Below are 26,981 nucleotides of genomic sequence, written 5' to 3' on the forward strand. Positions count from 1 at the left end.
GTATATAATGATAACAATTTTGCTGTACCCCTGTAAATGTTTGCCTAACCATAGAAACTATGCAGTTTTAAAGTGTGTGTGTGGGGGGGGGGGCCTGCCACATACAGGGTCTGCCACAAGTGCCAAATACTCTACGTACGCCCCTGCATCATGCGGCTGTCAGACCCAACGGCCATGCCTCAGCTCCTCTTCCCACGTCTTAAAAGGGGTGTGATGAAGAGCTGAGGCATGCGGTGTCTGCACGCCGGCCACTTTAATTTCATTAGGCGCTGGTGGAGTGACTGCCGCACGACGGCCACTTTCAATGTCGCTCGCAGCCGCTTTGATGGTGCAATGGGCCAGTTGACCAGACTTGCCCCCCAGGCCTTAGGCTGCCAGCCCTCCCCTGCATACAAGAAGGAATAAGCAGGCAGAAAACAGGCAGCAAAGTGAACTGGGAGGGGAGAGGCATGCAGCAGCAGACTAGGAGGGGCAAAGGAAGGCAGGAATAGGCAGGCAGCAAACTGGAGGGGGTGGCAGGTAGCAGACTAGGGGGGACAGGTAGGCAGCATAGTAAAGAGGCACAGAGAACTGGCAGTCTGCAACAGACTTGGTAGTACGGTCAGGCAAAAGCAGACTAGAGAATAGGCAGGGAGCATATAGGGAGGAAAAAGGCAGGCAGCAGACTTGGGGAGAACAGGAAAGCGGTAGCAGACTGGGCAGGAGAAATTAAAGAGAAAATTGCATTCATACAAATCTCCAAAAACAAGTGGGATACCTGATGAAACTGCCGAAAACGAATTGCAAAAGTGCCAAAAATATAAGTGTGTTGACACTATTTTAACTTGTCCGTAGCAGCAGTTACAGAGTGATGAGAGTTGGTGTGTGAGACAGGGACAGTTAGCTTAGCAGATGCTGAGAAGTAATGGTTTATTTTAGTGTAGAAAATGTACTGTGTTGGGTGGCTGTAGTGTATTTAATTCATATACTACGTACAGGGTCTGCATCAGACATTTACCCCCAATTTATTTTAATGCTCAACACAAAAAAAATATTTGTGACAAAATTTGGCATTTGACTGTAAGACTGTTCTGTTCCTGAGTAGAGTTTAGTTGATTACGACAGTTGTCTATTTACACTACTAGCCAAACCTCTAGTTTGTGGACGCAATATTTTGCCAACCCCCCACCCCCCCAAAAAAGAAAAAAATTTGGCAAGAATATTTATTTCACAAATCTATACACTGTATGTCAACTGGAAAAAAAACTAGAAATCTGAAAAAAAATAACATACTTAAATTGGCCTACTCTGCCTCTACAAAGGAATACAGCAGACAAAGGGAGAAACAGGCAGGTGGCAGCAAACTGGGAAATGAGGGCTCTCCGGAGTGGTCACAGCGTGTACTGGGGTTGATCGCCTCCTAAATGCTCTTAAAATGGGCGTCCGCGGCCAGACACGGCCCGATGCCGATCGCGGTGTTGCTGAATGCCTCAACGTCGCTTGGACGTAGATTGCTTTCTACACCCATTGTCATTGTTTTTTTTCGGAAGAAAATTTTTTATTTAGAAAATACCCAGTCTTTTTATGTTTTTTTTTTTTACAAGTTATGGGTCAACAAGTACAAGTAGCTTTTGTTTTGTTATTTCAAAACCACTTTTTTTCCCCCAAGTCTGGTAATCCTATCCACACATCCTACTTGGGACATCTTTGCAGCTGGCCACTTCAATTTACCCCAGGGTATTTCAAATGCTAGTTTTTTTTTTTTTTACTTCCATGCACTGATTCTATCACCAGCCTTTGTCAAGTTTGTGGTAGTACTGTTTTGTGTTTTTTTCACACAAATTGTAATTTAGGTATAAATGTATAGCTCCAGGTATATGTCAATGTCAAACAACACCACAATATGTGTTCAGCAACATCTCCTGAGTACAGCGATACCACCCATGCATAGGTTTGCTGTGTTGTTTAGGGGCTAAAAGGCCACATTTGGAGGTGAGCATTTTTCAGTTTAGAATTTTACCATCTGGTCATCCTGCCCCCTGTGTCCTACTTGGGACATCTTTGAAGCCGTCCAAATCAATTTACCCCATTAAAACATATCTTTTTCAAAACTAGGCACCCCAGGGTATTTCAAATGGTGGTATTTTAATTATTTCTATGCACTAATTTTACCACCAGCCTTTGTCAAATTTTGTGGTAGTCATTTTTTTGTGTGTTTTATTTAACACACAATGTAGTTCAGGTATAAATTTATAGCTTCTGATATGCGTCACTGTCAAACAACGCCCTAATATATGTTTAGCAACATCTCCTGAGTACAGAAATACCACCCATGCAAAGGTTTGCCTGGCTGTTTCAGGGGCCAAAGGGCCACATTTGGGAGGTGCACATTTTTCAATGTGGAACACGGACATTTGGTGATCCTGTGCCTGCCCTAATTGGGACATCTTTGAACCCAGCCAATTCAATTTACCCAAATGAAACCACATATTTTTGAAAACTAAAATCCCAAGGGTATTGCAAATGATGGTATTTTAACTTTTTACATGTACTAATTCTACCACCAGCCTTTGTCAAATTTCATTTTTTGTGTGTTGTTTTTCCCACACACATTGTACTTAGGTATGGATTTATAGCTCCTGGTATATATAACTATCAAACAACACCCCAATATGTATTCACCAACATCTCCTGAGTACAATGATCCCACCCATTCATAGGTTTGTTGGGTTGTTTGGGGGCTAAAAGGTCACATTTGGGAGGTGCACATTAAAAAAGGAAAAAAAAACCCCTTACATCCCACTGCCCTAATACAACATCTACCTGCCCCGTTCACAACCCCCAAACCCATTAAGCCATAAGCATAAAAATTCTACGAATAATATACACCTTATATTTCTGAAATCAGGACATCCGAATTGATAAACTTGGAGGGTATTTTCCATCACTAATTTTGTGAGGATTCAGAGGGAAAATTTAAACAATAGGTGTTTTTTCTCATTTTCGCTAGTTTTTACTAAATTTCTCATTCTAAATGTTCAGCTAATCGTCTAACTATGGTATCAAAAGAAAGCTATATCTCTCCTTGAAAAAACAATATATAGTTTACATGGGTACACTATTCACAAGAAAAGAGAATAATCGCTGAACAGTGCAAAAATGGCAAAATTGCTCCAGGACTTGAGGTACCAAAAACCTCAAGGGGTTAAAATGCATGCCCCCGCCCAGGGCGCTGAAATGGCACTACCTCAGACAGCATATCCCCTCATAAATCCCATCCTAGTACCACTGCCTCCAGTGCTTAGCCACAACATTTTCCCTACACGATGTCTCTCGCTTACGAATCACGTGACCTATTGATGTCTTACTGCAGCAGGGTAGTAAATGCGTGAGTTTAAATCGCCGGAACACGACCTGTGAGTAGCGGAAGTACATGATATTGTCTGCTTCTGGCGGAAGTGTTATGAATGACATGTTTGTGTCATGTGATAACTGATGCCTAGACGTCTTCGCTTGTGTTTTGTACGGAAGATCGGTGGATACAGTGACAGCATCGGCAACCGACATGGATTTTTACACCGCTAACTGGTATCCTTTAGGGAATGTTTATTACAGGTGAGTCCATCACCCGCTTGCAATGAAAACTTTAGATTTATATATCTTGTCGCCCTCTCTTATGTTTAATTAGCTACGATAATTGCTATCATTATGACTGTGACAGCTGCTTTGTTGTCATTAATCTGCGGTATTTAGAATATTTAAGCACCAAACGGGTGATCACTGGTCACGTTAAATTACACAATAATCAGGAGTCATGCATGACTAGTAATCAAATAGACTTGCCTGCTTTCATAACTGATGGCTAAATTAAGATTTTATATCGCACCTGTAGGGTGTTTGGTTCCTCTGTTGCCACTTTCTTGTGTGGCTTTAATAGATTTTGGGCTGTAGAAAATCTGTGATATGGGGGGTGTCACAGAATGGTTACAGATTTATACTCTGTATTTATCTCCTTTTGTAAGGAACTCTCCAGCCATTGTATGCAGTTTAATGCATATTATAGCTAAGAGGTTGTGTCACCCTTGCCAATGCATTTGCCTCGTTGCTGGCCCCCGCTATTTTCTGCGCAGGAGATCTCTTTGGATATAATTCGCTTTCTGCCATCAGTTCCAGAGCTGGCTCAATGAATGTTTTGGTTGAAAGTCTGTTGGGTGCTACCTCAAGTGCTCCTATTTATTCAGTAGGAGTGCTCTCCTGCCCCTGATTGGCAATTATTATTTTAGCATTAAACAGTGCTTATAAAAGTACTTGCAAAGTTGTTTAGGGGGTGTCCCTTTACGTCTGCATGCATAAACTGATCTGCAAATCCATAAGTGTCTATGAGAATTAATGATCATATATATTAAATGCCATATGGGAAATATGTCAGTTGATATCTTATAAAATATGCCTCAAATAATGCAGCTCCCATCATCACAGCATTTCAGACTACAGAAGGGAGCCATGTACACTAATTCACGTCCAGTGTCAAAAACCTTGCCTTTTAATGTCTTCCCACAAGTTCTATGCCAAGCATGTTTGATAAATAGTATTTTAAGTATAAAACATTAGGTAATGTTAAAACTTATAGTTAAAACTGTATGCTTTAACATTTAAAAATACAAATTTTAACTTACAGGAAATTTGATTTTTACCGAATGGAATGGAACTTTAAAGAAGATCTTAAAGATTGCCTGGTGGCTGTTGGGCCATATGGAGGATCAATAGGTGTGTAATTTAATTTTTTTGTTTTTCTTTTTATAGTAATGTTAATGTTAGTAAAACTTTAATAAAGGCCAGACATAATACTTCTTTTTTTGTGTTGTTTAAAGAAACATCCCAGCCCAATATAGAATTTATATTGCAGTCACTTTTCCATTTTACTACCTTTTATAGGAGTTAGAAAATCAGACTGTCTTCTCCTTTCCTGCCCCTTCAACTGAAGCAGGCAGCATACTTAAGTACGCTTTTAGCACATGCACTGAAATGAACGGCAGTTCAGCATACATGTATGCAGGTGGAACAAGTGCAATTCATTGCTGCTCAAAGTGTTGCAACTAGAATTACCAAAGATTTCACATAGGCACTCTTCTTGTTTCAGAAGATGCAAGTCTTGTCTTCTGACTTTCTAAAGATAATGGTTGCACTTATTTTGTAGGCTCCACCATGCAATAAAAATGGGGACTTCAGTGTCCCTTTTTCAATGAACTAACGGTTATGTACAAGACAATGCAAAACATGGAGGCCTATTCTGTGACAACAGGGCTAGGTAACAAACCCCAATTTAGTTGTTGTTAAAGTACAGCTGCATTGAGGCTCTTCTAACCTTTTGACTTGCTAAATATCATTTGGGTTGTAGCTCTACAACATCTTGTGCCAGCAACAAAAATATCCAGTAAATCAGGCAATATTCCTTTTAGTCCTAAATGCTGTATATGGATCCATCCTACTGTGTAGCCATTCAGTATGTACACGTTCCAGCAACATCCTATTTCAGATTAGCTATCACTCCAAGGCTGAAGTTGCAAGTGAGTTCACCGCCTTTACCTCACCATGCTTTAGAAAAAGCAGCCCCTATTGTGCTTTCCAGGAAAGTAAACCTCACTTTTTTAACAATGCATCATGCTGGGCCATCTTGGGCTCATCTTCCAGGTAAGACTCCTGCTCGAGTTGAACAAATTTATACATAAACAAATAGTTTCCAGTAGGTTCCAGTTTAAACTCAACAACTGAATTGTACATTATGAATGTCAACACCAGTGAGCTTCTCCTGAACAAAATGCATGTTAAGGATTTCTAACCATATTTTCTGATGTTTTTGGTGCTATTAAACACAATTGTTACTCCTTACTAAATGCATCACATCCTTGATTCCTTAGCAAAACTAAAATACCCTAATACAAGGTTTTCTTGCTGTTTTACAAATACTCTTTAGAGAGCAGCAGTTTTTTTGTAAGTCCGATTATCTTTTTGCTCCACTAGATACATTTCTCTTTGCTTTGTTACCTTTTTACAGCATTAATGAAGAACTATTTGACAAAGGAGAAGTCTAGCGTCTCACGACCCATTTTGGAGGTTTATTCTGCTTCTGGCATGCTTTTATCTTCTATTCCAGTAAGTGTTAATAATATCAAAACAATGTGGTATTTTTAGTACCCAGAATGTGTATCCATACTCAATTGTTAAATTGAATAATAAGGAATGCAGAAAGAGAATTGTGGAGAGAGTTAAGCTCCATTGAGAGCCTTGGAAATTACACATAATGCATAACACTGTGTCACCTGGTTCTTACTTACAATGTATTAAATAAAGTATACAGTATATATACAATGTAAAATATACAGTATTCGACTTGTGGTTACTTGTTGATATAGGGATACAATTCAAAATACCCTTGGTTTGAATGGCAAAAGTGTGTTAACAATAAATGGGTCTTGCTCAAATTACTATTTAATCACTATTATAAGGCTGTTCTGAAGTATGTAAGCGTTTTGATTTGTACAGACTTGCAACAATGTGAAATAATTGAGACTGCTACTTTTGCTATGTGTTCAGCTCTCTGTGTTTTGGATTACTTTTTTAAACAGTATGTGTAATTTTAGTGTATAAAATGTAATAATTTGCAAGAGCGTATAAACATTTTTTTTTCTATTAAGTGGAAAAGTGGACAAGTGGTTCATTTAGGATGGACAGTCACTGAGGACCTTATCTGCATCCAGGAAGATGGAACTGTGTTAATATATGACATCTTTTGTATATTTAAACGTCATTTCAGCATGGGGAGTGTAAGTACAGATGTATTCAAACACTAATTTTCATTTGTTGTATATAAATTAGGAGTAATATTAAACGTTTAACATTTGTATTATCTGACTGATTAAGATATCAATAAACTAAAATCCACTGTGCCTTAAGTGGTGCTTGTGGGGTACAGCAGATAAGTGGTGCTTGTGGTGCTATCAGCAGGTAAGCCTTTCCCTTTCCATTACCTGACAGAAGCCTGTCTAGCACATGGGTAAATAGTCCCTCTGTGATCAGCTTGCAGAAATATTTCAATGCTTTTATCTGCCCCATTAACAGATGTAGTGTACATTATTGTATACCAAGCTGTTTGTAGGATCTTAGAACTTGTAATTATTGGAACTTGTGTAAATAACTATAACAACTGTTTATCCCAGGAATTAAAGCAGAACCAGGTTCTGGAAGCAAAGATTTTTCACTCTGAATATAGAACTGGTGTTGCCGTATTAACTGGTGCATTAAAATTTACACTTGCATCAAACCTTGATGACTTCAAACTACGCAGAATGCCAGAAATCCCAGGTATTATGTCAACATGAAGTGGAATATCCTTATGCTAGAGTGTTATGTTTCATTTTTTTTTATTGATTTGCTTCTTTCTTCCATTTCAGGTCCCAAAATTCCACCTTCGTGTTGGACTGTTCTTTTTCAGGATAGAACAGCTCTAGTTTTAGTTGCTGTTGGCAAAGACTTGTACCTCCTAGACACTACATCTTGCTCTCCATTGGTGAGTAAAAAAAACAAAACCAAAAAACAAGATTCATCAGGTCTAACGCTACTATTTGTTTCAACAGGTAGAATTAATACAGATGCCAGATATGGCAAATATAAGGGTACTGGTATAAACTTTATGATAACAGAGAGTTTATTTCAAACTATTAAATCAAACACCTTTACTGTGTGCCCCTTTTCTCAATATTCAAATCTTGTGAACAGTGGTATATGCAGGTTACGATTAATTGTATGGTTTTAGATGAGATTAGCAGTGGCCTAATGTGAACACAGGTAATCTGGAAGTTTACAATTTTGTGTTTCAGCTCTGTACATGATAAATGAATAAATATGCACAAGTCAATGAAACATAAAAAATAAATAAACCTAGGTAATTGTGTTTGATGAAAATTGGCAATGTGTTGTTGTAATTCCACCTTGGGGAATCCCATCCCATGGGAGCAGACCTCCTAGCGTCCTGTCCTCACCAAGTTCTGTCACACCGAGACACAGAAGTCTACTTCCATGAGATAAAATGTAAAACTCTATGGCAAAACATAAATTAAACTGACTGCCAAGCAAAAGTGGAATCTACAGATAATTTTAAATACAAAAAATTTTTGTTTACTTTTTAAGAATTTGACATAATCTTAATCATTTTCTTCCAGACCCTTCCTGGAATGAGCCCCATGGCGGGAGCCTATCTGCAGATGTCAGTGTCTTTTCATTATAAATACATTGCACTCTTCACAGACACTGGGTATATGTGGATGGGTAAATCTTCACTAAAGGTATGTCTATGTGCAGAGAAATATTATTAGTAAAGAGACTAAAGCATCCTAGATGTACAATACCCATATTGAAATGTTCAGATGTATATGTAATGGTTTTGAGACTTGATTGTTCTGCTCTTTTAGAGAAAGCAACTGAGTGGAAGGGAGCGCAGAAGAAAGAAAAACCTTACACATTTGACAGGAAAACTAAATTCTGATTAAATGCTAATTGATATTTCATAATATCATAGAAAGACATGATTTACATAAATGTCACTAAATTTAAAATCCAAAGATGAGAGTTCCATACCTAGTAAAGTACTCTGAGTACTTCCATATATATTATTGTTTTTTTTGTTTTTGTTTTTTTTTTATAATATGTTTATACAGAGGCTGCGGCTCTGAAGCTACAGGCACGCTCCTCCTCTGTGGACCTTTATTTATTTATTTTTTTATTTTTTTAAAAGAAGGATAACATATACATTTTCTTAGTTTACTTGTGCTCAGGTTAGTGCAATCTGTATAGTTTCCATTTGATATCTTTATTAATTAATACAATAAACAAATTTTTTTTTATCTTTTTAGGAGAAACTAGGTGATTTTACTTCAGATATTCGGATAGTTCCAAAACAAATGGCCTGGTAAACATGCATGTCTTTGATTTTTTTTTTTTTTTTTTTTTTTTTAATTATTATTTATTTATTTATTTATTCATATTTTTTGTGTGTAGAGTGTAATAATTCAAGGCTATGTCAGTCAAATCACTATAGTCAATGGTCCCTAACTGTATCTTATGACTTAGGTTCCTTCAGTTCTGATAAGATGCCAGTCGTATTACACATTACCAGTTCACTCAGTAACAATAGAATACCATTATCTACATTGTGTGATCTTTTACTTTTGGTGATTCCATTTAGCAAAACATTTGATTTTGATTCTTAAAAAAATGTTATTATTATTATTTATTGCTTTATATAGCGACATAAAATTCTGTAGCGCTGTACCACTATATGGTATAGAGTATAAATGATTAGTTTATTTAACATCAGTTGCCTGTATTTGAAGACATTCTCTTTTTGGCAATAAAAGGAACCCAGGTGAACACTGTATGTACCAAAAGTGTGTTTATTGCTTTTTTGCATGATTCTTTTGACACCCAAACCTTGAATCTCTTAAAATGTAAATTATGCTTGTTACTTCTATTGTAGATTTAAAACATTCTAGATTGTGTAATAAATGTTATACACAACATTATCCAATATGTAAGTAATCAAGTTACATAGTGATCTAATTTAATGATATCTACCTCAATAAGGATTTATTAATTAGTGTGTTGTATGTGTTAGGTGCACACGGCCACGCAGTAAGCAGATTGCAGTTGCTATAATGTGGGACAGACTACTACTTGTGGCTGGGAACGCAAAAGAAGGCATTCAATATCCTTTATGTAAATGTGAGTAATTTCATTAATTGCCAAGAAGTGAAAAAACTATATAAAGGAAGGGATACATACTGTATTTGCTTGATTATAAGACAACCCACCCAAAATTTAAATATTAATTTAGGGAAAAAAAGAAAAATCCTGAATATAAGACTACCTTTTTTTATTATTATTTAATAAAAACATATGATTGAGAAAAATGCATTTTTTGTTTTTATTTCCTTTTATTTGCCAACCTGCCCCGACAGAAATGCCTTATACCCCCTTATATGCCACTCTGCCTCCCTGATATGCTTCTCGACCCCCTATATGCCACTCTTACCCTCCCCTGACATACCAGTGCTTCCCTAGACTTGTCCCTTGTGCTTCAGATTCCTCGGTGTCTAGTGGGGCAGCCGGTGGAAGTCTGCTGCTGCTGCCGGCACTTCTGCCGGGGCTTCTATAAATGAGCACCGGAAGGTCATGTGATGCTGGCATTCCGTCATAGAAGCCCCAGTGGAATTCCCGGCAGCAGCGGAGGTTGTCTGCGCTCATTGCTCAGACATTAACCGGCTGCCAGAGAGGAGGATCTGGGTCCCCTGCAGCGCTGCAGGGGATCTGGAGCTTAGTCTTGTAGTCAGACCTCTATTTGAGGTCTGATTAGAAGATGACCTTAAATATAAGACAATGGTTATTTTTAACAGCATTTACTCTGAAAAAAAAACCTTGTGTTATAATCGAGCAAATATGGTATAAAAAAACCTGTAAACCTGCCCTCCCCAACTCTTGAGAAAACACTTAAGCAAACCTTACTTATTTTAAAAGTAGGGCCTACACAATTATTATCAGAAGCATTACAAAGTAGTACAATTTACTTAATCAAACCTCTTTTAATGTAAGTAGATTGTTTTCTGAAGAGAAAAAAAGTTTAGTCTTTCTTATTTCGTTAAGAGATCAGCAAAGCTGATTATCAATCCTTGTGCCCTTAAAATTCATAGGAAGAAAACAAAAAACACTGCTTGTTGGTTTACTCCTGACAGTTTATCGGTCTTCCTGACAGTTTATCGGTCTTTAGTAAGGTTATTGAACATGCTCACTTACCTATTCCTGTTTGTGACACAGGGCACATGTTAAAATATTCCTTTTTGGCTCACGGCAGGCCTGAGTCCTATAGGGCTCTTCATGCTGCTGGCATGGGATGCTGGTAGCCAGACCAGGGTATCAAGGCAAGAAAAAGAGGGAATTAGAAGCTCTGTAGCTACTCTTTTCTACACAAGACAACCTTTTTGAGCATGATTCTAGACAAAGAAGCTTTATCCGTTTTAAGGGCAAAAACAGGTGCTTTCATGACATATAGTAAGTAAGTGCCCCTAGCTAAGATAAGTAAGACAAAGTATTACATGATCAAAGGGACAGTTTAATGTCCCTGACACACACATTAAAGACGCATGCGTGTTAAAAGTACTCTGTGTACTATAATATACACTCTTCAAAACAAACAAAAAAGTAGCCGCAGCCATGTTACTGCAACTGTCCTCCTTTGTGTAGTCCATCATTTCTTGCTGCTGATTGGCTGTTTTAAGCATCCAGTCAGTGGCAGGAAAGTGCTCCCATTGAACCTTCTCACGGATGCACTCATGGGTCTGAATAGAACCCTCCCCCCCACCAAGCATTTGCCAAATCAGTGCCATGATAATTAAAGGAAACACATAGATTTCATATGCATTTAAGAGAGAGAAACACTCGTGTATGAGCCGTTTATTAGTTTTTTTTTTCATTTTTCAAACTTCTCTAATCGCTGAAAGTCCTTGACATTTATGCAAATTCCATTTGGATGAGGACTCTTTTATGGTGTCAGAACTTGATGGAGTCAGAATTTTCTCTCAATCCACACATGAATTTCTACACGAAATTCCAAGTAAGTATTATATATTTTTAATGTGTGTTGTCAGATTTATTTGGTTTGTACTTTGCGCAATGAAAGCTTCCGTATGTATTCTATTTATGTCTCCTACGTGATACTAGTTACCAATGGCTTTGTAGTACTGAGTGGAGAAAAACATTAGCAGTGGGAAGGGAAACCTGTTTATTTGAAAAAGATGTGCTGTATCCAAAACATATTTTAAAATGTCAACGTGGTTCTAGGTTAATGAATTGTATATAACATGGTACCCAATGTGTTATGCAATAAAATACATCTAAACAGATACCTGCTTGTTCTCTATCTGCATTTCTATAGAGGCAACTGAAGAGATTTTTAAGATTGCGTCTATGGCCCCTGGAGCCTTGCTGCTGGTGGCACAGAAAGAATATGAGGTAAGTGTGAGAAATACCGTATTTGCTCAATTGTAAGACGACCCCCATAAATTTGAATATTGGTTTGGGAAAAAAGTTTTACTAGTAAATAGTCACATATGAACAATTTTTTTTCATATTTAATAAAAACTGAGAAAATCCATTTCTTGTTTTTATTTCCCTTTTATTTGCCAACCTACCCCCAAGTTATGCACATCTGACCCCAGTTATGCACACCTTATGTCCGGCACTTCCGCCACGGATTCTATGACGGGGTGCCGCAAGCTCATGTCACACCAGCACTCTGTCATAGAAGCCTTGGCGGAAGCGCTGCAGGGGATCTTAGTCTTATAGTCAGACCTCAAAAAAAAACCAGGGGTTACTTTAGAGGATTTGCTCTCAAAAAACATTCTTATATGCATGCAAATGTGGTAACAACAAAACACACTTTGTTGTGTAGCTTTTCTCCAAAATGTCATGATCTGTGTTAAATGTACTTGTAGACATATACTGGTATAACGTGTCTAAAATAAACCTGGTGGCTTTGGCCTCATTGTCATTGCTATTAGATTTCTCAATCTTTAGAAAAGTATTTTAGGTTAATCACAAATTTATTTTAAACTCGCAATATTGACTGACTTAAATAATAATTAAAGTGAAGCATACATGCTTTCTGCCTCCATTCAGAAGGTTTGTACAAGGGTTGTTGTCTTGAAGCCTATTGTACCTTTTGCTCTTTCCAAAACAGATTAGTAATATATTTTTCTCTTTACAATTAAAACATATTTGTTAATCTCTAATATGTATGTACTGTACATTTATAGATTATAAACTGCTACACTTTTTTGTATTGATTCATATGCATACAAACTATACTATTAAGAATTGGTTTCCAGCTTCTAAACAAAGTAACTTGTGTAAGAGGCCTTCAGTAAAATATCAATCAATGTAAATAAAGGTAACTTCTCAATCTACTTATAGCATCACAGGTCCTGGCTACTATGCTTTGTACCACAGACAACATCCAAATTTAACTGGCCATCTTTTGCAGTGGAGCCCTAAAAGAATGTGATAACTGGGTTTTCTGTCGGCTTATTATTTCCTGTGCAGAAAGAAAGCCAGAAAGCTGATGACTATCTCCGTGAGATAAAGGATCAGAACCTACTTTCCATTGCAGTGGAGAAATGCATAGAGGCAGCAGGTTATGAGCATGCACCAGAGATGCAGAAATCATTGCTAAGGGTAAGTTCCATTGCTGAGCATCTGGATAACCTGGACTGAGCCGGCTCCAGCCCTTCAGGCTTAAACTGGCCCAGTCCTCGTTTAAGTGAACTATATATATTTTTTTATTTGCAGACAAATTCCTAGTGTGTGTGAGAGAGCATGGATGGGTGGATGTGTGTGTGTGTGAGAGAGCATGGATGGGTGGATGTGTGTGTGAGAGAGCATGGATGGGACTTGCAATGCGTTTGGGGCAAAGTCGGCGCTCACAGCTATTTAGGGCAATGGTGACACTGTGGGACATGTTGGGAGGGTGGCCCAGGAAAAATTGCGCACCAGGACCCTGTTGTTTCCAGTTGCGCCCGTGTTCCTTTGTGTTTATTCATTGTAATTCAAATGCACTGATACAGGCCATATGAAATAATAAATAGCAGTAAGCCACTGCCTCTGGCATTCAGTGGCCCCAGAATGATGTGCAGTGAGTTGGGAGAAGATGATTACTGATACTTGTCCTACTTGTAATAGTTGTGCTGGTAAATCTTCTCTGCTTTATTACATGTTTTTTATAAAGCATGTGTGGGATAAGGGTACTACTCTCCTATAACTTTTTACTCACTATATCTGGTTGACAAAAAACCTTCCTGTTCAATGTATCATTATACTGCCGTATTAATTAATGTAAATAATGTCAGGAAAATATGTCTACCAATGTATGTATCTTTCTCAGAAAGGTTTCGCTGATTAGGAGAAAACGTTTCTAGTCCCTCCGATTGTAGGTGCAAACCAAATTTTATTTTTATTTATTCTCGCTGTGCTGTGTTGAAACAGTGGGACTTTCTAGCTCTATTAATGTAAAAAAAACATTCTTTGATATACTTTGTTCTTTATGATTTTGTAAAGCGTGTATGGTTAGTCTTTGAAACCACGTTGATATCTGCTAGTTGAGTACGAGCCTCTATTCATTTTATAATTCATGTTAACAATGTTGGTAGATGGAAAATTGACATTTTTGTGTTTTTATTGCAGGCTGCTTCTTTTGGAAAATGTTTTCTTGACAAATATTCTCCTTCAGACTTTGTAAAGATGTGTCATGATCTTCGTGTCCTGAACGCTATTCATGATTACCAAATTGGAATCCCATTAAGTATCACCCAGTATCCTTTTAAATAATGTTCATGCATCAGCCTAATTGTTTGCCCATAAATTTGTCACTATGTTTTTACTATGTATTTAGTTTTTTTTTTGTTTTTTTTTATTCTCTTTCAAGTTGATAGTTTATCAACTTTCCATAAAGTAAAATTGCAATGGAAAAAAACAAGATTAAAAGATAACACAGATGACTGGTTATGTTGTTTAGCGCCGGCTACCTTGTAACTTGGTTTGTCACATACAACTTTCCTCACTGTAGTAATTCTAATATGGAAATGGAAAGTAACTTGTAGTATTTGCAACCTGTATAATGTATCAATCCCATTTTATGAACATATACTTAATATGCTTGATTATTCTATAGTTTTGGATCTAAACTTCTACCTGCACTTTAGCCACACTTTAAGATTATTATTCTTCTTTCATATAACATGTAAATTGTTTAGAGGGGAATATTTTACACGCTACATACAGATGCATGTGTAATGAGGCAACATTTTTTGCATGACTAAGTGGGGCAAGTGAACAAGTTAATTGCTGAAAAAGTGGGCAATGTCCACTCTTTTGTGGTGTCCAGTATACTTTGTAATTAACCCTTTTTTTTAGTGCACTAAATACCTAGTCTGTTTTTAGAAGGTAGTTTGGTGTGATTTCTGAATGATGTGGAGGTTAGGTTGCCAACAAAGATAGTCCTAGCAGACATGGCTTGTGTAAGTGAGTTGGTAGATGGTACTTTCCTGCTGGATGTGTGGATGGCTTCATCGCCTTCATTTTTATAACATTCTAGCTAAGGCTAGGAGTTGTGTGTAAAGAAAGTTTCTTTATAGGGGCTGGCTGAAATGTTACCCTTGGGGTTACCCAGCGCTTATATATACCGGTATAATGTTTGAATATAAACCGGTACATATTTTGGCCTCATGACCATCCTGAATGTGTGTGACTAGTATATTTGAGTACTATTTCATGCATTAATCTAGAATTTAGCATATTTTTGGTTGTTAAGGACACACTGGCATCACTGCATATTTTTGGATATATATTGTGTTTATAACGAGGCTTCCTTTCCATATAAGAAATATGAATTAATAGAAGTTTGAGGGGCTTCATACAAATGTACAATAATGTGAGGGGCTTTAACATGACTTATACAGGATGAGGTATGGTAAACCGTTCCCAAAATTCAGTTGTGTCCTTGACTGTAATCAAGATACAAACAACTCACCATTAAAGTTCTTTTGGATAGGTAAAGTTTATTTTAGTTTATTCTTTACCTTTGCCAGAGTAGTCTTCTATTGTTCGTCATCTGCTGTCCTTCTCTACAAGACCTTCATTCGGCTCCCCATACCCTCCTGACTAAAACTTCTAGAGCTCTTAAGGAAACTGGACCCCCTGTCCTACCTCTTTGCCTAAAACTAGGTACCTTACCAGGTATCTGCCGCATGGCGTATCTTTTAGCTGCATGGCCTATCCTTTAGTACTGCAGTAGTGCATGCTGAGACTAACATTGATCATATCTGCTTGGCACCATCAACACAAAACTGATCTTAATCCTCAGTCTTCTATATTTTTGGTGTAAGTGATACGTCACTTACACCATCTTATTTGGAAAAGATTGGATTTAGGTTCTAAGGTGTATCCAGTCACAACAGTATATTTCCTGAATTAAATCTTTAAGTCCAGTATGTCTATACCTTTCAGGCCTAATACCTCTTGCTACCTATGCTATTAGCCTAGTACCCTGAATGTAAATCTTTCCCAGAACAAGTACAAACAGTGGTATATTAAAATATTCAGGGGCAATTGGTGTGGAGGACGCTGTGTTGCATTTTTTAATCTAAAGGGGATGTGAGATGAAGAAGATGAGAACTCATTTCCTAATCTGTAAAAGTACATTCTTTTTTTAATGAAATAGTTGGTAATGTCCCTCTTATTTTGACATATCCTGAGGGAATATAGGATTTTGGTTCTGTCAGTCTGATATAAAAACCTCATTCTTTTTGTGACTAGTTTTTCTTTATTTTTTTCCGTAGGTTAGTTTTAAGAAGGCTTTATCCTCTTGCTGTTAAAATCTGCGAGTACCTAAAGCTGTCAGACATTCAAGGTGTGAGCCGGATTTTAGCTCATTGGGCTTGTTACAAGGTAAAAAAAAAAGAGGTGTTTACCCTTTTTACAATAGTGTCTTTTTTCCTTATAACTAACATAAATACGTTTTTTATTTACAGGTTCAACAGAAAGAAAAATCAGATGAAGAAGTAGCTCAGGCCATTAACCAAAAGCTTGGTGACACTCCTGGAATTTCCTATTCAGAAATAGCTGCTAAAGCCTGTGATTGTGGGAGAACAGAGTTGGCAATAAAAGTAAGTGTGTTTGTTTCTGGGGTGTATATGTGTATCCTCAGGGCCGGTATTTGGGTACTGTAGTCTGTTTAATTGGACCTTGTACCTTTAGAAGGGTGTGTGGGGGGAGGACTGCGGTCTGTGGTGGTGCTTTCTTCAACACACCTTACGAGTTTCATGCTTCTGGGATCTGGGCCTACTGTGGCACTTTAATAATTATAAAGTGAGATAACTCTCCTTGTAGGAATATAAAATACAATTAGAAAAGGGTTAGATAAGAGTCATTATGTTGCATCTGACCAGGTAAATACGAAGCCCTCACGTCAGTTCTTGGCGTGTAAGTTTGATGTGATTATGGTGTCCACGTGCTTTTTTTTTTTTATGATCAAATTAAGTGAAGTTCAAGTAAGTTTTTTTTTTTTTTTTTTTTTTTTTTTTTTTTTTATGTGTGGTTGATTAATGAAACAATATTGGTCTATCATTTTGCTTAATATTTTCCCACTCCATAATTTACAATTTCAGCTCTTAGAATATGAGCCAAAGTCAGAGGACCAAGTGCCTTTGCTGCTAAAGATGAAGAGAAGCAATCTTGCCCTCAGCAAAGCTATTGACAGTGGAGATACTGATCTTGGTGAGGGTCTTTTTATTTTTTCCGTTCAGGCCTATTCGCTTAAATATGGTACAGCACATACATTTCGGTGAGGTAAAGGGTAGAACTGTGCTACTTGTACAGTATGCCACTCCTCACAGTTGGCCCTTTACATTGAGATGTGATGGCTAGACTTATGCTACTGTAGGCTTAAAACTTTATCAATAACTCTGTGCGTGCTTAGACAAACAATGGTGTATTTATATTCAGCCTAACACAGAACAGCACTACCAGCTGCCACCACCCTTACTGCTCAACTATTTTTTGGACAGAAGCTATAGATTCTTCTGTCAACTTGGCACTGCCCTTGGGACTGTTAATGGGCCATCTGGGAAAATCCATGATCTCCCTTTTAACCAGTCCACTGAGCAGTGATGCTACATGAATCCTTGATCACCCAGTAGAGTGAATGGCTCCCAGTTATGCAGCAGGCAGGTAGTGGCCACCCTTGCCACCCCAGGTCTAGGCTAGACTATGCCACTGTACACATGACATAGACTAGTCTACAAATATAATGACTGTCAGACAATAGGATAGTCAATGCACTGCTGTAACTACAGCTAGCAAAAAGTATCTGTTTAACTGCAGTTTATAATAATGGATCTAATGCCATCTGCATTGTACACCATTACGAACTATATTCTCAGACAATTATAGAAATCCAGCTACAGATAGATTTTCTTTTCTTTGTAGTGTATACTGTGGTTTCCTATATGAAACACGAATATAATCGGGGAGACTTCTTCATGACGTTACAGAGTCATCCTGTAGCATTGAGCCTGTATCGCCAGGTAAAATTATATCAACAAAGCATATTTTAACCTGTAATGGTCAAATATTGTTAGTATTGAAAATAATTACAATTCGTGTCCCCTCCACACCTGTCCAGTGCTATAGGGTGTTAAAATTTGTCATAAAAAGAGAAAACCCCAACCAAACCATGGCTTTCCAGCAGTCACATGGTTATCTAACTGGCATAGAGCCTATAATTGTATAGAAGTTTATTTAGACAGCTCTGTGCATATAGTTCTAGAGGGGAGTAAAGTGGCAGCCAGTGTTTGTGCCATGTCCATTTAAAGGGGGGTATATTTCACTTTCCCCCCTGTATTATGGTTTTTTTTAAATTACATAGTATTTGACACTATTTTTTAAATGCATGATGTTAAAAAATACTGAAATTACAAATCTGCTGTGGTTGGTGCATTAAAATATCTGTCAAAGAAATAAAAAAAAATGATTTCTTTGTATCTGTGTATGAAAATAAGTGTATTCTTTATCAGTATTGCAAACATCAAGAACCTGAGACTCTGAAAGATCTGTACAACCAAGATGACAATCACCAGGAACTTGGGAACTTTCATGTTCGCTCCAGTTATTCTACAGAAAAGGTAATGTGAGTATACAAATTTGCTGCAGAAAAGTTGAATTAATGTACTTACAATAAGTTTTTAATTGAAACATCCCATAAAACGTTTATTCAGCCCAAATCCCCAATTTCTATAAGACACTGCATAATCACCTGGTTATGGATGGTTAAAGTGGTAGTGCAATTAGTGTTATGTATTTTTGTACTTCTGTAAATTAAAAAATAAAGTGATAGTAACTATAACAGTCTCAAACCATGAGGATAGGGTGAGCATAGACATTTCCATCTTGTTTATGCATACCAATATGGTGTTTAGAAAAGACTTGCTTTAAAGCATTTACTTTTCAAGTCACCGCACCCACACAGGCATTGTTTTAATTGTAAGATTATATATATATATATATAATTTACATATTTTTTTATGAATATTTTTTTAATTTATACATAATGTATAATTTTACATATCATTTCTAGGTATTTTTGAAAATTAAAAATGTCCCATTTTTATTATTAGAGTGTTGAAGGCAGAGTTGCTGAGCTGCAGAATGCTGTAGATGAATACAGCAAATCCAAAAACGAGCTGGCTGCTAAGGTGAGTGTTTTTATTATTTGTGCTATTTTTTTTATTCTCTCTTACAGTGTCCTGGCTGCATCTTTTTCCATTATATTCTGTCCTACTCAGAGAACTGAAAAGTTTCTTCATCATTTCTTGACATGTAAAAATGGTAGTGTGTAATGTCTTTGGTTGTGTTTTATAGGCTACAGAGGATCAGATTAAATTACTAAGAGCACAGCGCGTATTGCAAGACAAATTGGATAAACCTTATCTAGATTACTCCTTGCATGATACGGTTTACAACCTACTACTTGATGGAATGCATAAGAGGGCAGAGCAGCTTTATAAAGAGTTTAAAATTCCAGAGAAAAGGTAATGGGGCAATTTATTGTGTTTTTAAAATGAAAAGAACTATGGCAATATTTTGGGAACAGTGTTTTCTCACTATAAAATAGTCTAGTTTGGGCTTAATATACCCCATGTATGATCTGTTAAAGATTATAGACAGTAGATAGATACTAGTACTGAAATAAAAGAAACACCAAACACTTTCTTTTTCAGGTACTGGTGGCTAAAGATTTCGGCTTTGGCAGAAAAAGAAGACTGGGAGGAGTTGGAAAAAATTTCTAAAAGTAAAAAATCTGCAATTGGCTACTTGGTAATTATTTTTTTAGATGGTTTTATTTTTGGTTTCCTAAATGTACATTATAAATACTACCCCTTAGCTATAAGACTCTAGGCTTGAAAAAATAATTATGCCTAAAACTAGAGAGTAGTGTTATTCCAGTATAACCTAAAAAATACAGTAAATATTACATGTGCTGTGGTATTTCTGTGAGTACTCTGTAAAGTAGTATTTCAAATTCCTGTATTCCCACAGAACATATAATGATGCATAGAAAATATGCATACCATATAGTATACACGTCTAATTTAGGGTTACAGTGGATTGTATTGAAATACAGTCTGCAATGATGAGCCACATTTGGAATATTGGAGAAGCGGTTAGAAATGCTGGGGCAGGGTTTTCCTTGGGGAGGTTTTAAAGGATCTGTTTTTTCTAGGTATTGATGATTTTAATACAGCATTTAGGGTGCAATGAGGAATAGTACGGGAAACTTCATTTTGGAGTTTCTCAGATTATGGTGAAATAAATGTAGCAAAAGTAATTGGCAAAAATGTAAGGAAAAATATTAATGAACTGAATCGTTATCCATTATTATATTTAGCATCCTAATATGTGTTTTATTTTTTTTTGCAGCCATTTGTTGAGATCTGCATGAAACATCAAAATAAATTTGAAGCAAAAAAGTACATTGCACGTGTGAGCCCTGAGCAGAGGGTAAAAGCCTTGCTTTTAATTGGGTAAGAGGCAATCAATCGTACATCATTAATTAAAGCATGTTTATAAAACTATACGCCCAGTTAACCTGCCCTCGGCACCACCAGGAGAAGCTTGCTATGCTAGGATCATGGTACTGAAAAATAGTCAACTCAACAGCAAAGGTGCGCTAAATATTTTAAGATGATGCCCTTAACCAATGATGTGACTGGATTATTTGTGTTGCGTTTTGTCAGTCTAATTGGATTATAATTATTTTATCTATGATATAATTCTGCCAATGCAGTCTTTACTAATAATAGTTATATATTGTATTCAGAGATCTGGACCAAGCTGCAGAAGCTGCAATTGAGCATAAAAATGAGAATGAAATGAATATGGTGCTGTCGAAATGCACAGCAACTGATACATCGACAACAGAGAAGCTATACCGAGCTAAAGCAGTGATTTTGAAGAAATAAAAATCCATTGTCATTATTTGTATAGTTTTATGTTACCGCTGGTTAAATGTATAATACTTAAAAAAAATGTATTTATCTGGTGCCACACAATAAAATGCTTAGCTTATTAACGTGTGTTTCGGATTTATTACTAATTTTATTATTTTCAGGAACGGGTTGAAAATAAACACCTATTATGAGATAAAGCCATGCTTATTTCAGGCAATCTTCTTTAATGCAAATTATTTCATGATTTTTTTTACTCTTTGTGAAAGGCAATCTGTTTATTTCAAAGGCTGGCAGATTATTCCATTGTCATTTAAATAGTCACAGATGGTCCTTTTTAATAAAGAGGAAGCTTGCCGAACAATTAAACATTTCAACTGTGTGATGTTACAAGACATTATGAAAGGAAAACTGAAGTTACCATCTCACGCTATGTATTCGGCAAGGCCAAGTCCCCAACCTGCATTTAGCTTTTCTATAGCTATTTGCTGTGCATCAGGCGTGTTCAGCTGAACATATCCCTGCATGTGCTATACTCTTAGTCTGCTAACTGTGTGGAAAGCACTCCAATTATTTTCACTGGGAACGCTTTCCTGTCTTTGATCAGATTCTTAAAGCAGAATCGTCCGACCAGGATAGCTGCAATGCTGCAGTTTCTACCACGTTTGTTTTTGTCCAGTTTCTAAAGAATGTCAGATGACATGGTCACGTATTAGAGTAATTTAACCCCTTCAGTCCCCTATGGATATACCGGTACATCCAGAAAACGCATCTCAAGAAATCCTTCTGGACGTACCGGTACGTCCTGACCTTCTTACAGCGGCAGGGACACATCCCTGCAGCTACATAGGAGATAAGGCTGTCGTTTGGCAGCCTGGGTTCCCCTCTGTTAGCAGAAGCTAGCATCGCTGGCTTTGTGCTTCTTGGTCTCCTGTAATAGCTGCCGTTGCGAGCGCCGGAAAACTGCTGCAGTTTTAAATGCCCGATCACATTCCCTTCTGGGTTGCGTCACTGCTGACATCCCCCGGAAGGTCACCTGAGGACAGGATATCCCCTATCTGATCTCTCCGATAAGGCACTGATCACAGACACTGTGATCTCTATGCAAGTCTATGGTGCAGGGGGATCGCAGGGAGGAGAGTGAGGAACCATGTTTCTCGCTCTTCTCAAAAGCTTAAACACAAAACCAAAAAAAAAAAAAAAAAAAGGTTTTTTTAAAATACAAATTAAATAAAAAGATAAAGAAAAAAGCCTTATATCCCATTGCCCTAACATCTAAATGGTATAATACTTGATACGATATTTATGTAAAGCAGACAACTCAGACTATGTACTTTTGCGGGTGTTTTTGGTTTATTTGTTTAAAATTAGAGTTAAAATCCTATCATACCCAATTTAAAATTTTTATGCCTTTGTAAAGAATAATGTACACCTTATAGTATGTTCCCTATAAGTGCTGGGAAAGTATTAAAATTATATATAAATGAGGTATTTCTGAAATCAGGACACCTGAATTGATACTCGGAGGGGAAAATAACAAATTAGTTTTTTTTCTAATTTTTGCTAGTTTTTGGGAGTAAAAAAAGTGTCCCTTTAACAGACCCCTTGTGTACAGCTGTTTTTTTAATTTTTGTAGAAAGATTTGCAAGGTCTTGGTACTCTTTTTGTGAACCAATGCAGTGGAAAGCTTTGAAAAGAAAAGCAGACCCAATGCAAAATTAGTATTTTCTTTATTTTTTTTAACACGATTCAGAATGCATAAAAAACAAACAAACTTCTCTGCTCCAGTATGGAAATCATTACACATAAGAAAAATAGATATTTTGGATATGCAACTAATGTTTTTCTATTGCAAGTCCGTATTTTCAGATTGTCCTGCACCATAGGCTTTACAATAACATCAATCCACAAAACGCAGTGTAAACAAATATGTCTAGCAGCATAGATATAAACCAATTATACCGAGGTGTCACTGCAAAACACATGTGAACTTGTGTCCTTCTAAAAGTGTTAGAATTCATGTCATCTATCACATGCCCGTCATGTGGTGTAATCCAGAACTGATCACCGCACCGAATGGAAGAAATATGCAATGTACAGATCATATAACCTCACCATCTATGGACACATACAACTGAATACAGTTATTAAAAAATCATTGCCGTTCTATAGATTTACAGAACATAGCACAACTAAAAAGAACACAGTAAAACAATAAAAAACATAATGGTGATTTTAGGGAAAAGAAATATTTTTTTTAAAAAAATACTCAATTTAAAATTTATACAGTATTTGTATTCACCTTGCTCCTAAAGCTGTGTTTCAACTCTCCACCGTCTATGGCTCAATCTGTAAACACTAGCACATGAATGCAGTGACATCATAAAAGAAAAGGTACAAATAAGGCACAAAAAGCATAAAAGAGCCAGCATAAAAAACACCACTATGTAAAATTCACATTACACCCCAAGTTCCCAGTTACTTTACTAACTTATTACAATCAGTGATTAAAAAAATTCTGGTTCTGACCTAGGGAATAGTGAACCTGTAGTACTGTAAAACCAGATCTAGAGCCACCTCCATAAAGGCATTCATTTTAGAATTGTATTACAGAAAGCAATACAAAATACAAGAATTTGAAGTCTTCTACTTAAATGTAAAATTATGTGGTTTTTTTTTTTTCTTAGTTTACTTATAAAATATAGGCTGTTCTTGAAAATTAAACACTTACAGGTTAATATGTCAAACACAAGCATTTTGTCTAGTTTGACAGAGCTTGGTTTTGTCCATTTATTTGAATGATGAACCTTAGGACATTAGGTCAATTATCAGGAATTATTTATATTTTTGCCTTGAGACAAGTAGTTTTTTGTATCTTAATTAAGATGGCTGTAATCAAGCTAAAAATGGGTCGTGTTATTCACCCCTTCCCAAGGTGATTTTTTTCCAAGATTAGGTGAGGGAGTAGCCCAGAAGAGACCAACAAGGATTCAAGGTTATAGTGTGGACCGCATAGGTCAGATTGTCCACACACCAGAATACACAGGGACTTCGTTATGCAGAAGAATCTTCTCTTGGACACAGGCGAGGATAAAAAAAAATGGGAAAGAATTGGCAAGCTCCAAAGCAACTTGGGTTCAGCCTACAGCAGCTTTCCCAAAGGGCTCTATGGGGAAATAAGCATCTCTTTTTTTCCCCCCTTCATCTGGATACATTTTCTGTCCGTGAAGGATTTAAAACTAGAGGATAGAGCCTCAATTTAGCCAAAAACTGAGCAAAAGCATTGTTACACGATAGGGAGGATTTTTTTTTTTTATTCTCTCAAACGCATGAATTTGTATGGGGACATTTCTTTAGGATGGCTGCATGTTTAAGTTGGAATATTATCAAAAAAAAACTAAAACAAAGGCTGTATCAAATACCTCCTCTTTGCATCCCTCAGTCTTTTTACTGAACAGACCATTTGATGGTTGTGTATGTTTTTGTGTTTCGCCATGTGACTTTAGCATTTCTGATAAAAGGTCCATCATGGGCAGTTTCCACTATTGCTTTATTCCACTATAATTGATGCACTCTGTGGTTGATGGAGCAATGAACACTTAAATCTCATACAAGCCCTTTCAGAGCAAAGTTTGAGACTGACTCCTTCAGATAGCACCGTCTGTTACTGATCAAAGTTCATGTTCAGAATCTTAACAGCAAAGCAGCAGGCATATGGATCCAGCTCAGAGCAGCAAGATTGTCCACAGTATATATTTTAAAAGACCAGCAGTGATGTTTTCTAAACAATAGTTATTATCAGCGACTCAAAGGGATCAACTACATTGTGCATTGGTTTTGTGCTCTGAGGTGTTTTTTTTTTTATTATTATTTTTTATTTTTTAATTTCTCCTAGTTGAAAAATTTGCAAACATTTGCATAGAGACCAAAGGGAAGGACAGATTACCTCAACAGAAAAGAAGGATGAAGAACCTTCAACGATCACTTATTTATAGACAAGGTCCAAAGGACCAGAGTAAAATGCATCAGTTTAATAAGGTAGTTCCGAAGTTGTTTTCCCACCAAAAATCTACCTCAAGCTATGACCAGACGACGTGTCAAGAAAGCTGAAATGTTAATCCAGTGGAAGGGAAAGCTTTTAATACATTTTCTCTTAGGCGCCAACACCACTAGAGGTATTATACAGAAGGTGTCATAATTCTGGTTTCTTCCTCAAATACGAATGTCAATGGAACTTCAGGATGGCTAGCTCACATGGTCCAGGTATGCATCAACGGTCACAGAAGCTATGCTTGTTGACCAATTGTTTCATGGCAAATACTGTTATGTGGTTAAAAATGGTAGTAACTTTAGTTAGTAGATTTCCTAAGATGATGAACTATCGATTTTTCAAGCAAGCCTTTGTGAACACATTGTCTGAAGAAAATACAATCTCAGTTTAGACCTAGGACAAAAAGGGAATCGTACTTATCTTTGTCAAACTACTGTCTCTGCTCAGCTCTTGCAGATACTCCGGCTTTTGCAGCTTTCTAGAAAGAGGATGCTTTATCACAGAGCAATTGTTTGGCAGGTACAAGGCCTTCAAACCTTATACTCATACTGTACACTTATTGTTCTGTTACCTTTAGTCACACATTTTGAAAGGTATGTCCCGATGAAGCATTAAGCTCTATTAATTGGGTATTTGTATACCAATTATTATTTATATAGTGCCTTCATAGTTTGTAGCGCTGTACAATAGCCCCTTCCATCTTTGAATATTTAGCTTGGATACGGTCTGTATGCAGGGCCGGCCCTATAATGGGGCAGACTGGGGCAATTGCCCCAGGCGGCACTTTAGAAGGGGCGGCACTTTGCCGCCCCAAGCGCTTTTTTTTTTTTTTGAAGCGGAGGAGAGAGAGAGGGGCACCGAGTGGTTTTCGCTTACCCGCTCGGCGCCCCTCTCTCTCTCTCCTCTGCGGCGAGTCTCCCTGTTCGGTCCCGGTGCCGGCTTGTAATGCAGAGCGCCGGAAGTGACGTCAATTTCCGGCGCTCAGCATTACAAGCCGGCACCGTGGCAGAGCAGGGAGACTCGCCGCAGGACTGTTTAAAGGTAAGTACCGGGGGGGGGGGATCGTAGATTATGGCGTCGGCGAAGTATAAAATTTTTTTAAACTTTTTTAAACTTCGCCCCAGGTGGCGTTAAGTCTTCGGCCGGCCCTGTCTGTATGTAATACTGCAACACAAAACAGTTTTCATTTGAACCAATTACAGCAGAATTAGATCCCCCTCATGTTTGGATCTGAGAAATACAGACTGATAGATTATGGTGGACTAAAGAATGAGTGGCTTTAATTGAGTGAGCAGCTACCTATATATAAATAAGCCATGGCTCCTAGGAGTATAATCTGGCAAGCTTGCATATATTCTCCTTTTTAATACACGGTCATGGAAATCACTTTGTCATAATATAATGTAAAAATAACCCATAAGGGTTTTATGGCATTAAATAAGCCATTTCTGTTACAGTAAGGTCCCAAATTTGAGAACAATACTTAACATTATTTAGTTGTATACATGTAGAAATTCAAAATGAATTAGATTTCTTCACAGTTAACTATGTTCTATTGTTCTTGTTTAACGCTGGAGATTCCAAGACAAAGTTAAGGTTAACCATGAGCTGCATATTTACACATTTTACCCTATAATGTATATTGCTATATAAAACAGCACAGTACATGTATAAAAAGAGAAAGGGTAATAAAATAAGGTGCTCTGTATAAATGTAAAGCTCCAAAGGCCACAATCAGAAACGAAAAAGGATGTTGAATTTGAGCTGCCGTTTTCAACCATGAACTGCAACAAACAAATAAATAATTAGAAGACCATTACCAAAAGTCAATTAGGACCATTAAATAT

General features: G+C 37.1%; 2 protein-coding genes across 2 annotated transcripts in view; one reads left to right on the forward strand and one right to left on the reverse strand.

The window, feature by feature from the left end:
• The first annotated feature begins 3,445 nt into the window (after positions 1–3,445).
• On the forward strand, positions 3,446–21,208 carry VPS16 (VPS16 core subunit of CORVET and HOPS complexes). The gene is made up of 24 exons (XM_053471375.1): positions 3,446–3,594; positions 4,658–4,746; positions 6,035–6,132; positions 6,675–6,803; positions 7,197–7,341; positions 7,431–7,546; positions 8,199–8,321; positions 8,889–8,944; positions 9,650–9,738; positions 11,546–11,641; positions 11,963–12,039; positions 13,129–13,260; positions 14,266–14,393; positions 15,596–15,631; positions 16,419–16,527; positions 16,611–16,745; positions 17,247–17,355; positions 18,067–18,164; positions 18,654–18,761; positions 19,254–19,331; positions 19,498–19,667; positions 19,857–19,953; positions 20,557–20,660; positions 20,957–21,208. The coding sequence occupies exons 1-24, from the start codon at positions 3,545–3,547 to the stop codon at positions 21,096–21,098; spliced, it is 2,514 nt and encodes an 837-aa protein (XP_053327350.1). The 5' UTR covers positions 3,446–3,544; the 3' UTR covers positions 21,099–21,208.
• Positions 21,209–26,533: 5,325 nt separating this feature from the next.
• Positions 26,534–26,981, reverse strand: part of PGAP1 (post-GPI attachment to proteins inositol deacylase 1) — a 43,553-nt gene continuing 43,105 nt past the window's right edge. Inside the window, exon 27 of the mRNA XM_053472228.1 lies at positions 26,534–26,918. Coding sequence (XP_053328203.1) covers positions 26,780–26,918 — 139 coding nt within the window. The 3' untranslated portion in view covers positions 26,534–26,779. The remainder of the gene's footprint in view (positions 26,919–26,981) is intronic.

Source organism: Spea bombifrons, chromosome 7 (genome assembly GCF_027358695.1).
Source record: "Spea bombifrons isolate aSpeBom1 chromosome 7, aSpeBom1.2.pri, whole genome shotgun sequence".
Lineage (NCBI taxonomy): Eukaryota > Metazoa > Chordata > Amphibia > Anura > Pelobatidae > Spea > Spea bombifrons.